This window comes from Perca flavescens, chromosome 16 (genome assembly GCF_004354835.1).
Source record: "Perca flavescens isolate YP-PL-M2 chromosome 16, PFLA_1.0, whole genome shotgun sequence".
Taxonomy (NCBI): domain Eukaryota; kingdom Metazoa; phylum Chordata; class Actinopteri; order Perciformes; family Percidae; genus Perca; species Perca flavescens.
This window is the reverse complement of record NC_041346.1, coordinates 32,072,101-32,085,115: the sequence shown is the minus strand read 5'-3', so window position 1 is coordinate 32,085,115 and position 13,015 is coordinate 32,072,101. Positions and strand designations below refer to the sequence as shown.

The 13,015-nt window shown below is 37.9% G+C and overlaps 1 protein-coding gene across 2 annotated transcripts; it reads right to left on the bottom strand.

Moving 5' to 3' along the window:
- Window positions 1–2,478: 2,478 nt before the first annotated feature.
- On the bottom strand, window positions 2,479–12,504 carry LOC114570784 (uncharacterized). Of its 2 annotated transcripts, XM_028601346.1 has the most exons (3): window positions 12,492–12,504; window positions 12,098–12,152; window positions 2,479–4,196 (listed from the first exon to the last, which is right to left on the bottom strand). In XM_028601346.1, exons 2-3 carry the CDS (start codon window positions 12,103–12,105, stop codon window positions 2,561–2,563), a joined length of 1,644 nt encoding a protein of 547 aa, XP_028457147.1. In that variant the 5' UTR covers window positions 12,106–12,152; window positions 12,492–12,504; the 3' UTR covers window positions 2,479–2,560. The 2 variants fall into 2 exon arrangements, with proteins under 2 accessions (XP_028457147.1, XP_028457146.1); XM_028601345.1 differs by lacking the exon at window positions 12,492–12,504 and having other exon boundaries at window positions 12,098–12,172.
- Between the last annotated feature and the right edge of the window lie 511 nt (window positions 12,505–13,015).

Genomic DNA, 13,015 nt, shown 5'->3' with positions numbered 1-13,015 from the left:
TGGCTGACTGACTGGACTGACATTACTGATAATGTTTTTATTTGTCTCCATCGACAGGAGACTATAGAAAACCTATACGACAGCGTAGGCCTTGTATTCACAGTGTTTTACATATTCAGTGAACCTGTGACTACAATAGATGCATATTCACACGGTAAAAACAACATTTTATATACTGATGTTTCACCACCTTTTGTCTCAGGTACAGCGTTATCTCTGGGCAAAACACACAAATGTGACGTGGATTGATTGATAAATTGTTAACCTGTAGTCATCAAGCTGCGTTCGGACTACAGGCCCCAGAAACATCAGTACACGCTATAACAGGTAGTAATCGACAGAAATCCGACCGTGTTTTTAACTCTTTATTGACGGATGGGGTTTATAGTTCCGTGTTTAGATTCTCCAACACGTACACTTATTCTCTCAAGTAACATAAATAAGAAGAATCATTTTTATTACAAATGTTAAAGTTGTGTTTCATTCAGGACCTTCGAGCAGTAAATGCAGTGGGTCTATGCTCGAGCACCTAATGTCTCCCACAGCTAAACATAACATTCTGCAGGGAATGTTAAAGGTTTTGATTCTCTGTTGTTTTGTCGTTTTTCTTTCCTCAAGGTTTAAATAGAAAAGACAGTAAATATCGTTTTATAGTTCTGGGTGATGGTAAGCTGTACACCTTGACACACCTTTGTGAGGAATACATTGAGTTGTTAATTAATGATGTCATAAATTACAAAAAGAATAACAGTGTGTTTATGTACCCTGGAGAAATCCTTCTTTCTTTGAGAGAGGACAGCCAGAGGAGGAGACACACACACACACACATACACACAGAGATAAGACACAAGCTAAAACCAAACATGAGTAGTACAAGTGAAATTTTGGTTTAAAGAAATGATTTTGATATACATTTTTGTTGAATGTTATATGATATGATGCTTCCCATAATAGGTATATTCCCCAGGAGATGTCACCACACACACACACACACACACACACACACGACATTTCAGGACTTCATCTTTGGGAAACACCGATCCACATTTTTCACCATTGGCAGACATTTTAGAGACCAAACAACTAACCCATTAATCCAGACATTAATCCACCATGGAAACAATCATGGAAGCGCTACATCTTTTACATTTATTTCTGTAAAAATTCTGAACAAAGCCTCTTTCATCTGAAAATTGAACTTTGTGAACCTACCAATCCTTCTTTCTTCTAGAGCATTTTTTATATCTACTCTCACATCATCTCAGTGAATGTATTATTAGAAAATGTGTATATATATCTGTCTTTTTAAACCTTTAAAACCAGATGATAGGATATGAACCAGAAAACAATAAAATAATTTTATAACCAGTGTAAAAAGTAATTATCAGGACGTTAACACACAACACATCAACATATTCAGAACTTTTAAGTTCTAAGTGTAAACTATCTTTTTATGTATTTCTGTGAGTATATAGTGTATCTAGTGAGGCAAGGACTAAGTCTATAACATACAATTGTATAATTAACATAACAAAGACAAACAGACGTTTCTTGAAGAAAGTTTGACAGACTCAAAAAGCTGCTGATGATCCAATGAAGGCACTCGGAGCAAACTGGTTTCATCAAGCAGATATTTTATTAATGATTCACAGAAAACTACGTCAGACAGGATATTATATCATTTAGAACAACAGAATATATTTAATCACTCAAAATAAAGAAACAAAAGTAGTACAAAATAATCACTAAAACACATCAGAATGAATCACAGCCCTGTATTGACTGAACAGCACATTAGGAAATCATTTGAAACATTTAACTCACACAAAGAAAGTAAAGAATAATAAATGTATTTGTGATCTGACTGCAGTTTGCGATATGGAGGGAGGGAGCTGCTGTACTCAACATTAAACAGCAGGGGGCGTCCTCACTGCATTTAAAACCAGAGCTGTTTAAACCAAGACATTCTCACTCCCAACTCATCAACATGCTGATGCTTGGTCAGTGGCCCTCAGTGTCAGATACCGATGCACAAGGCACCCTTAAAGTATGAAGAGCCACAACGGTAGGAATTAGTATTAGAGACCGAAAATAAAACAAGCAACACAGGACTTTCCCCCAGGAGACCGGGGTTCGTGTTCCTTTCTTGTCCTGTGTGTCACTTAAACACACATCATATCTTTTAACCACCATCTTTTCCCAACCCTAACTAAGTGGTTTTACCCTGCACATTGAAAATGACCCCACAGAGGTGCCCAGATTGTTAAGAAGTGGCACCAGGGGTTCCTGACCAAGCACATTAAAAAATTACACCAAATTGGACTTGACCAAGTGCGTCAGGGGTTCCTGACCATGCGTGTTGGGAGTGAGAATGTGGTGATTAAACATGAAACTACAAGAACAAACAGAAACAGTCATTACACCACAGAGGGCACTTTTTTCAGGAATTACACATTTGACATTTAAAAGGTGATCGCAATGTAATATTTATTAAATGAAATGAAACACATTTGTAGTGTAGACCTTGTTTTCTACAGTTATTTTCTCACAGGGATTCTGATCATGTAGTTCTTTGTCTCTTTGCTTTACCAGCTCCTGTTAGTTTACTAAACCCATATTGTAGCGCTGCTTTGATTCCTTCATCTTTATCCATTCGACCTTTCATCTCTTTCAGTTTCCTCTTCTTCCCTGTGTCCTCTTTCTCCGTCATCTTCTCAATCAGGAAGTCCAAGTGGTCATAAGTGGACACTGAATTAACATTCAGGGCAATTTGCTCCAGTTTGACAACATGCTGAAAGGACTCTTCCAACAACTGATCTTTTTCTTTCTGAAGTTCTTCCATGTTTTTCTTAAGAGTTTCCAAAAGGCTCAACTCGCTCTCACTTCCTGCCTTGTTCCTTTCATACTTGTCCTTCACATCTTGCAGGGTCTTTTTCACTTTTCTTGTCTTGTTCACATACTTCCACTCTTCTTTGACATGAGCTGATACAGAACAACGACATACAGTGCAGCGGCCACCACTCATGACCTCACAGTCTCTTGGATACCAGGCCACTGTGCATTCAGGATAATGACAGTTCCTCTGACACGTTTTGCAGCAGACAGCTCCTTCATAGAACCATAACCCCCACATCCCACCATTGATAGGTTCTGTATCTGTGTAGACCTCATCAACTTCTACAGTAAAGTTCTTATTGTTCTTCATCTCTTGTTCATACTTCTTCAGACCTTCCTGAGTCTGCTGGATTTCTGTCTGTTTTAGATCAATTGACTCAATTCTGTCTTGCAGGTCTTGGATGCAGGCTGTCAGTTTGGTATGTGTATTCAACACTTCAACAGTTGTCTCCAGCTTTTGAGGGGGATTTTCTGTCAGGAAATCAGCGAATTGGCCCATTTGGTCCTTTGTTACTTCCCATGCCCTTTTCAAAGCAACCTTATTTTTCTTTGTTTTCTGAGTGCTCTGGCAGTTATCAAACATGAAGTGAACAGTCTCATTCTCTTCATCTTTGGCACATTTAATGTTTGCAGCCTCGAGAGCTTTCAGAACATTTTCAGGTGTCAGACCATTTGAGTGTGTGATGAGAGCAACAATGTTCTTCTCTATGTCTTTTCCAAACAGAGAGATCACTGAATTAAAGATGTACCTCAATCGGTCAGTCAGTCGATTCTCACTCGCTTTCAGCACCAGACCCACTGCATTAATCTCATGAACTCCATCCTTTGAGTGAAACAAGTCTAATAATCTTTGACTGACGATGGCATCCTGTTCGATCCCTCTGGTGTCTCCATATCCAGGAGTATCGATGATGGTCAGAGAGTAGGGCAGAGTTTTATCTTCAAACCCAAAGATCTGGTACACGATCACATCTGATGTCTGACTTTCTGATTGACTTCTCTTCTCCTCCTCTACGATCTGAAACCAGACATCATCCTCCCACTCCACTCCCATGGCGTAGTTGACCAGAGCATTGATCAGAGTAGATTTTCCTGTTCCTGTTTCACCAACAAGTAAGATGGTTTTGTTTATCTTGTTTGGATTTTTTTCACCAAGAGTCATTCTTGTCAGAGTTCCAATGTTATCTTTAACTGTTCTCTGAGGTTGAATGTTCTCCTTCTCAAGTTTCAGCCGGTAGACAGCAGGAGATCCTTGGATTAGAACCTTGCGGGGGATTTTGTGATATTTGGATGAGGTGTTCCTGTAGAAAAGTAAAGACATGAGCTCAAAAATACTGAACATAGAAGGAAATAAAATAACATCACTCTACCTACTGGGGCCAAACTATTTTACCTTGTTGAGCGCTCAAAACATGAATCTATAAAATATCCATAAGCTGTGCAGTAACAACATCTAATATTAGATTCGTATTTAAAACAATCAGCCTCATCACCAAGTAACAAAAATGGCCTAGGTCTGAGTATTTGGCGATAAATTGGTCCTCAGTGTCGTCTTCAGGGGTTGCATGTGGGGGCCTTAAAGGCTGTGATCAGGGGACGCATTGTACAACATGCTTCATTTTATAAGAGGAATAGTGCACAGTGCAAAACACGCTGAAACAGATTAAGCGAAGAATGTCACAGAATGGCCTGAGAGAACAGTCAGTTAAAATATCAGCTCTGCATTGGCCAACCTGCCTGCTGTTCCCTCACAGCAAGGGACATCCAATCACTCAACGAAATCCTGTTTATGTCTGTTAATACTTTTTGCTGTCCTGGCCCCTAAACCATGGAACGAGCTCCCCATTGACATTAGGACGGCTGAAAGTCTACACATCTTCCGTCACAGGCTAAAAACACATCTCTTCCGAAGCTAATGTGCTTGTGCTCGTTTCTTTCTGTCCAGAGTTTGTACCTTCATGGATGAAAGCACTTAATTGGGAGTTGCTTTGGATAAAAGCGTCACCTAAATGTCATATATTGTTTTGTAACCCAGGACACTATAACAATTACCGCCCAATTTCCTTAATGCAGTTAGACATTACGATTTTTTTAAACATTTTGGCGAACAGATTAAATAAGGTAATTCATGTTTTAATTTATCCCGATCAGGTGGTGTTTATTCGTGCTTGTCAGATAATATATTTTGCTCTTGAAAGGAGAACAAGACAAAGCTTGCCCCTTACTCCTTTGTTGTGTCCATAAACTTATGCTATATGCGGATGATACATTACTTTTTGTGTCCAATCAATACCCTGTCTACTCTGGATCCCTGAGTATTTTTACATGCATTTTTCCGGTTGGATATTCCGAATATGGCTTTTTTTTCCAAATATAGCATTTTCCGATTAAAATGTGGGATATTCGGTATTATTCAGGTTTTAGAGGCATTCTTTGGACATGTATACAGCGCATTCTGAATATGCATCTCAATCAGGGTTTTACTGCAGGCTTATGGTCAGCTCTGTGCATTGCTATGGTTGCTGTACACAAACCAACCAGCCGACAGTTTGCAGGGCTGCAGACCCGATAAGAAGGAGAAACACTGCTACTTTTAAACATTATCAAAGACTTGGATATCAACAGGTTTTGGATATGCGCATTTTATCGCTTCCGACCTTTTCAAGAAGCTGGTTGAAGGAATTAAAGAGGAGGCTGTGTTCGCACAGTCCAACAAGTCTGGCACCCGCTGGTAAGGGCTCCTTGGAACTGGATCCATATCTAAATGCCTCATCAAGTATCAAAATTCTTTGAGGATGTGGTACAGCAATTTGGAATCCCTAGTTTCCGATTTCTTTAAATATTTTCAACTTCCCCCATCTCTTAGTGGGGATTGTTTTGATCCAGTTCTTCAGACCCGAGGCACCAGAATGTTTAGATAAGGTGTTGATGAACTTTGAGAAAGGAGTATTACACTGGATGATGAGCAATGGGCCAGAATAAAAATAAAACTATGTCACACGATGTGAGGGTTGTGCCTCATTCAGTTTTTTAGATTAAGTAGTAGTAATAGTTTAAAGATTATGCATTTCTTCTACTGGATGCCCTCCAAATTGTTTAGACTTGGTCTGAAGACCAGAATTGTTGGAAATGTAAGACAGAGGACGACCAATTCCATCATGTGCTATGGTCCTGTGACAAGGTCCAAGAATTCTGGACTGGGATACATGATAACCTATGTCGAATTGCAGGGACCCAGGTTGCATTCATCCCAAGATTATTTGTTCTAGGAGATGGGTCAATCATATTATATATATATCATATATCATAATGTATAAGCAAATAATCAGTTGGGTCCAGACTAGTTAATGATAGGCAGACAGATTATTTTAAACGGATGGAGGAACGAATGGATACTTTCAATCCAAGAATTGGCTTGTGAGATGGCTGGAGTGTCAGCATTTGAAAAAATGTCTGTTACGTGCCTTATTGTTCTGTTTGTGTTTTGCTGTGAGATAGCCAGAGTTGAGCCAGAGAACCAAACCAGGTTGTCCAGTGTGGAAGCTGCGTATGTGTGGTTTCAGACACGTGCTGTGAAGCTAATGTTAATTGAGATTATTTGCTCCTTTTGTGATTTATGCGTCTCCCTTTTGTGAAGACCGTTTTCAGTTTGTTAGTTTAACAATAAATTATTTGATGTATCTTGAACTTTTTCTGCCTTTCCCTTGTTTTTCCCCCCGGTTTCTTCCCCTAGACACGATAGGGACATAACAATGTCATACAAACGATTTGCAAGATTAAATGTTCACACACAAAAAAATGGGAAAAGTACGTAAACTTTCTGGGGGGCTCCTAGGAGGCTATGTACAGTGGACGTAGGCACGTAGGCAATGCACTTATGATGTTATCATATTTATATAATATGTTAATTAGATTTACAGTTTGTTTCTATTTTGTTATTTTATTGTATTGGATTTGGCTATTGTTTAATCTTTTCTTAAATTTGTATAGGGAGGTGGTGATTGCGATTTGGAAGGGGGGGTCAGATGGGGAGGTGATGTTTTCATGTTATAAAATAAGTTAAAAATAACTAAAAAGTAATTAATTTAACCAAAAAGTCTCAATTGAGTTGTTTTAATCAAAACCCACTGACACATGCTCGGCCGCTGAATCTGTACATTAAAGAAGCAGTAATAGTGGTAATAATGTAGGCGAGTATTGTAATAATGTAATATATTCAGTTTAGACAAAACCCAAGTCAGAGATAATGGATATCACCATGGTGATTATCAACTCTGTCATCCTCTGTGTACGTTCACATAAAACGGTGCGTTTGGTGTCTTTTGACTCTTGTACTAAATGGCTTGATCGGTGCCTCTTACTTCAGTCAAGAGGAACAGGTCCTTAGGAAAATCCAACGTGAAATGAATTTTATCGATTGAATATTACCTGTGATATAGACTAATACATTTTCTAATTTGTGATCTATTAGTTGCAAAATCCTAGCAGTGTAATCAGGACCAATAAAAACATCAAAAGTGAATCAATAATATAGAGAACTATTGATGTATTCAATTTTAAATACATTTTTTTTCCTGAAAATAAATATATGAGGAAATAAAATAGGTTTTATTTTAAAAAGATTTTAGAATCACTACTTATGGTTATTTACTGTGGGCAAGCCCATAGTTGCTTGCCCACAGAAAACCAACATAGGGGCCTCTAAGGGCAAAATTGCTGTGGGCCCCACACAGCAGACTAACCCACAGGAGGCCAACATGTGATTAGAGTGGGTTTACCTCTGCCCACAGAATGGGCTCACATGCGCATGTTTGCCTGGTTCTTTTAGAGGCAGTGAACACATGGGCGTCGGAACCATTGTATGTGGGCGGGACTCACTTTTCAGCACATCTGTCTGTTTTACTTATCAGAGCGCCGTCAGTCAAATCCATTCCACTTGAGGAATGCCCAAATACATTAAACTCCCTCCGCGTTTTAGCTACAGCCTTGACTTACATGCTACTGCTTCCTCCAATCCATTCCACTTGGCTCATTCAGAGTCCATATAAATTAAACTCCATTCCGTGTTTTCACTACTTGCATCTGCTGCTCTCAGCAAGGTAAACAAAGTATAAAATATAAAGCTTTAATGGAACAATACGTTAACTTAAAACAGATGAAGAAAAGATCAAATTCAGATGATGAAAACATGTCAGAATTAAAAACACAAAGAGATCACCTTAATAATGAAATATTGTATAACATTTATAAACAAACAAATACAGATAATAGAGGAAATTTAATACATACTCTTAAAGCAGGACAACAGCAAATTCAAAGCAAATTTATTAAATCTATAAAGAAACAAGACAGTGATGCAGTGTTTGATGAAAAGCAGAAAAGACAAGTGATCAGAGAATTATGTACAGAAGCATATAAACATATAGAAATAGATAGTGGCTGTGTAAATATTTTATTAGATAAGCTTCCCTCATACAGCTCACTGAGCTTTACGGAACTTGTGGGAAACATAAGAAATGATGAAGTGACACAAGCCATCAAACAACTAAACGTTGGTAAAAGCCCCGGCCCTGATGGCCTGTCTACAAAGTTTTATCAGTTAAATATCGATGATGTAACAAACGTCCTCACAGAGATGTATAATGAAGGTGTGAACAGTGGCTGTATGGGGGGATCCTTTTATCAGGGTGTAATGTGTTTGCTTTATAAGAAAGGCAATGAAAACGACATTGATACAGACATCTGACTATAATGAATACTGATTATAAAATATTAGCCAAAGTAATTATGAATAGATTAAATAATATATTAGATGAAATTATAGAAAAAGAACAAACGTGTGCCATTAAAGGCCGTCTAATGTGGGATAACCTTTGTATATTGAGAGAAATGATAAATAAACCTGCTAAAAGGACTTTTATATAATCGGGCTGGACCAAAAAAGCCTTTGATTACGGTATATTTCTAGAGACTATTTATGGGCTGTAATGAAGTCTTATGGCTTCCCAGAAAGTTTTATCCATTTGATCAGATGTCTGTATGTTAAGTCTAGTGTGTGTATTAATGTAAATGGTGTTTTAACAGAATATTTTAATGTAGAGAGGGGTGAAACAGGTCTGTCCTCTTAGTGCCGCTCTATACGCCCCTGGCCATCAGCCCTCTTATTAAAAAAAAGATAAACTCTGAGAGGCTCATATCTGGTACACGTGTTGGGCTCGTGCCCAAAATCACTGCCATGGCCTACGCAGATGATGTCACTGTTGTCATTAAGAATCAGATGGAGATGGATGTGTTAACTAATCACCTGAACCTATATGAACTGGCTTTAGGGGCTAAATTAAACCATGATAAGACAGAGGGAGTTTGGATCGGAGCGGAAAGTAACAAACGTGATATCAACATTAAAGTAAAGGATGAAATTAAAATCTTGGGCTTGATCATTTGTAATCAAGACTGTAGTGAAAAAAACTGGGAAAATAAACTATGTGAAGTTAAGAAGTTAAAAAATGGGAAAATAAAAACACCAATTATAAATCAAGAGTCAATATTGTTAAAACTTTCATCCTATCCAAACTCCTGTTTTTGGCAAACATCCTTCCTCCATCTCACAAAATAATAATGAAATTAAATAAACAGTGTGTAAACTTAGTTTGGGGTACAACCAGGGAAGTAACAAAAAGAGAACTCAGTAAAGAATATGGGGGGCTAGGGGCAATAGATATGCAAATTAAATTGTACATAGCTTTTGTTAAAAACGTGTCAGCAGCCATCTCCAGGAATGCTCTCTGGATCGGTGATCGCTCCAAGTGGAGGAAAAGGAGAGGGAGAGCCGGACAAGGTCCAGAGTACAATCTCATTCATGGTGATTTCATATATGAATATGAAAATCTTAAAATTGACTGGAATGGCCTTCCAAGTAAAATGATTTTAAAAAAAATTAATGATTATAAATATGGTGGATGTATAAACTATAAAAATTTAACACTTACGAAGGAACCCAGTTCCTGAAATTTTTAAACAATAAAAACCTTTCAGAGAGCATCCGCGATATGAGATGGCTGATATCTGTAAATAGACTAGCTGTCAGAGCTACTGTTTCTTGGAGTTGTTATGTAAAAACAAAAAAATGTCCCATGACTAATTGTAATGAAGATGAGACACAGCAGCATCTACTAATTGACTGCTATAGATCTAAAGAGGTCTGGGACACATTAGTAGGGTATGGTGTAAATATTGATCTTTCATATAAATCTGTCATGTACTGTATTGTTGACGAATCTCTATCAGAGAAACAAAAGGAACTACTACAAGTAATCATATGTATTGTTTGTTTTAAGCTGTGGAAAACTAGATGTTGTATGACTATACAACAGACTTTCATAAGTAGCGATGAAGTGTGCAAACAAGGGCTCACTGAGCTCAAGAGAAGAAGAACCCTTGATAGAAAACAGCTCCTTCCTTGGGACACCTTGAACTTGTGAACCTCAGCACTTTATGAAATACTCCATGCACTTTATAAAAGACTATATGCACTTTATGAGACTCTCCATGCTCTGTGGACACACCTTAAGCTCAATTTGCACATTTTGTTTTACTAGTTAAATTTTTGTAATTGTTGTATTGTTTATATTGATTGTTGTTTTAACGTTGCCTACTGTATGTTTAAATGTAACCTGTAAATTTGTAATTTGTAAAACCTTAAATAAAGCTCTTTATAATAAAAAAAAAGTAAACAAAGTATCTTATCATGTCAGCTGCTCAGGTGGCTCTGGCTGTTAGCCCATACACTGTCACTAAACCAGGGTTTTTCCTGCATAGAGAAAGTTTTGGCGCCCCCCCCAAAGAGGTTTTAGCAGGCGCCAAAGGAAAATCACAAGCGCCAAAATGTTTGACTTTCAGCAGCCAGCTGAATTCCCTCTCAGCCACAGCCAGTACTGTATATGCACCGGACTCTCCCGGTGACCATGCTGCTCTGGGGACCGGCGGCGCAGTGAGAAACCGCTGCTAACGGACTTAGAGCTCTCCTTCTGCCGGAGCTTTGACGTCTGTCTGGGCGGCCGCGCTGCCGTCTATCGGTATTACATTGAGACAGTTTTATAACCTGTAAAAACGTCTCATAGTAGCGTTAAATAGCCTACTTTTTCCTGTGTTTTAGTACAGTTTATTTAAACCCAAATGAGCTACAACTGTAATAGTAGTTACCTGATGTAAGTCACTCCTACACTTCCAACTAAGGACCAAAACGTGCTCCTTATAAAGATACGGCTATGCCCTGTTCATACTAATCAAAATGAACTGGACATAGTCGGATGAAAAGCCTCCTAACCTTACTACATTATATTCCGTTACATTTTAAATTTTGAATTGTTACTTGCAGAATTTTGTATTTTCCTTGACATAAATTATGAAGTTTTTACCATACATTTGTGCCTAAAAATGTGTCAGAATGCAGAAAATTTGATGCTCAAAATTTTCCTAGGGCAGGACCCCCAGATACCCCATTCCATATGTGAATATTCATTATTATTATTGTTCACCTGTTGCTTTTAAAGGCATCATGTAGTCTTTGTTACAGCATTGAATTATAGGACACATACACATGTTATTATAAAACAGTTATTTGACATTTTGTTAGGTGCAGTAGCTACTGTTAACATCAATCAACCAGTTTTAGCAGCTCTTTGAATCCTGGTCAATGAGAGAAGCTAGTTGTTCTTCCAGTGCTCTGTGTTTCCAAATATTAAAGCCAAGCTGCTACTGTATGGTTATCTTCACTGACTAGCAAGAGAGGACCCACACAATTTGTTTTTGCTTCCGAAGCCCATGAGTGAACACTGTAAACATATTGCATTTTTGGCAAAAACCAAGTGAATACATGTACGTGACAACATGATGAATATAGTTTGTGCTTCTGTAACTGCACAGCTTCTTTCAGTGGCATTACTAACGTAACTTTAAGGCTCAACAAGTTTGAATATATTACGTATTCCCTCAGCTGAGAATCTCTTTCACCCAGAGATTGAATATTGATTATAGATTTCCAAAAGATGTTGATTAGTGAAAGATTTCAATCTAAAACTCTGAACATAAACTGGTCCAGATCAGGTTAGATCTGCAGCAACAACAGGTTAAAACAGAGACAACATTGAAAACTCAAACTGCAACAGCTGAAACAGCTTTTAGAAATGTTGGTATTACTCACGTTGCCATGTCAACAGCTTCAGCGGGGCTTGAGGACGGAGCAGTTTATGAGTTCTCTGGAAGAAAGGGAAACAAGTCAGTGACCTTCACCTCCTGTCAGCTGTTCTCTTATTAGATAATTATGTTCTCTGGTCATTTAAAGTCAACACAGTGAGTTTAATAGCAGCGCTATTAACCTGCCCAGTAATTAAATAAAAAAAACAATTTCACCTTTCACAGATGAAGGCATAAACAAAATGCTTTAGTTCAAATTGTTCAAAATGACAGCTGCTTTCATTTCAATGTTACTGAAAGATTTATATGTTCAGTTATTAGTTATGTCAAATACATGTTCCGCATGCATTCGCATCTGATAGTATCATTGTAAAGTATTTCCAGGTCTAAAGTGTTCTTACCTGTGTTGTTGGTCTGTGATACTGAGGAGGCAGAGAGAGCAGAGAACAGTTTATATTTTATATCAGAAGAGAGGGAGGAGGATGCTGGGCCATTTCACAGAATGCACTGAAGTCTTTTTTCAAAGATTTTATTGTCAAGACTTTAAATCATCAATTAAAACAGGAGGGGGAAGGAGGGAGGAGAGATCTTTAGATAAGAGAAGGTACACCTTGATTACCTTAGACGAACTCGCAATAAAAAGTAAAATAATCAGTATTTACAGGTGTATAAAACAAAGGTAGCTGCAGGTGATAAGAGAGCCCTTCAGGTTTATAGTTAGTGTTGATTAAGAGTCCACTAGTTTAGTTAATATGTCCAACAAGGACAACATTCACAGAACAAACTATCAGACTAATAATCAACATATTACTCAAATATGGAGAATCTCAAAAATGGAAGTATTTCAAAACCTTAAAGGTAATCACAATTATATTCCAACACTGTTGTGCAAAGGACATCAATACTTTCTATTAAGGTATCCTGT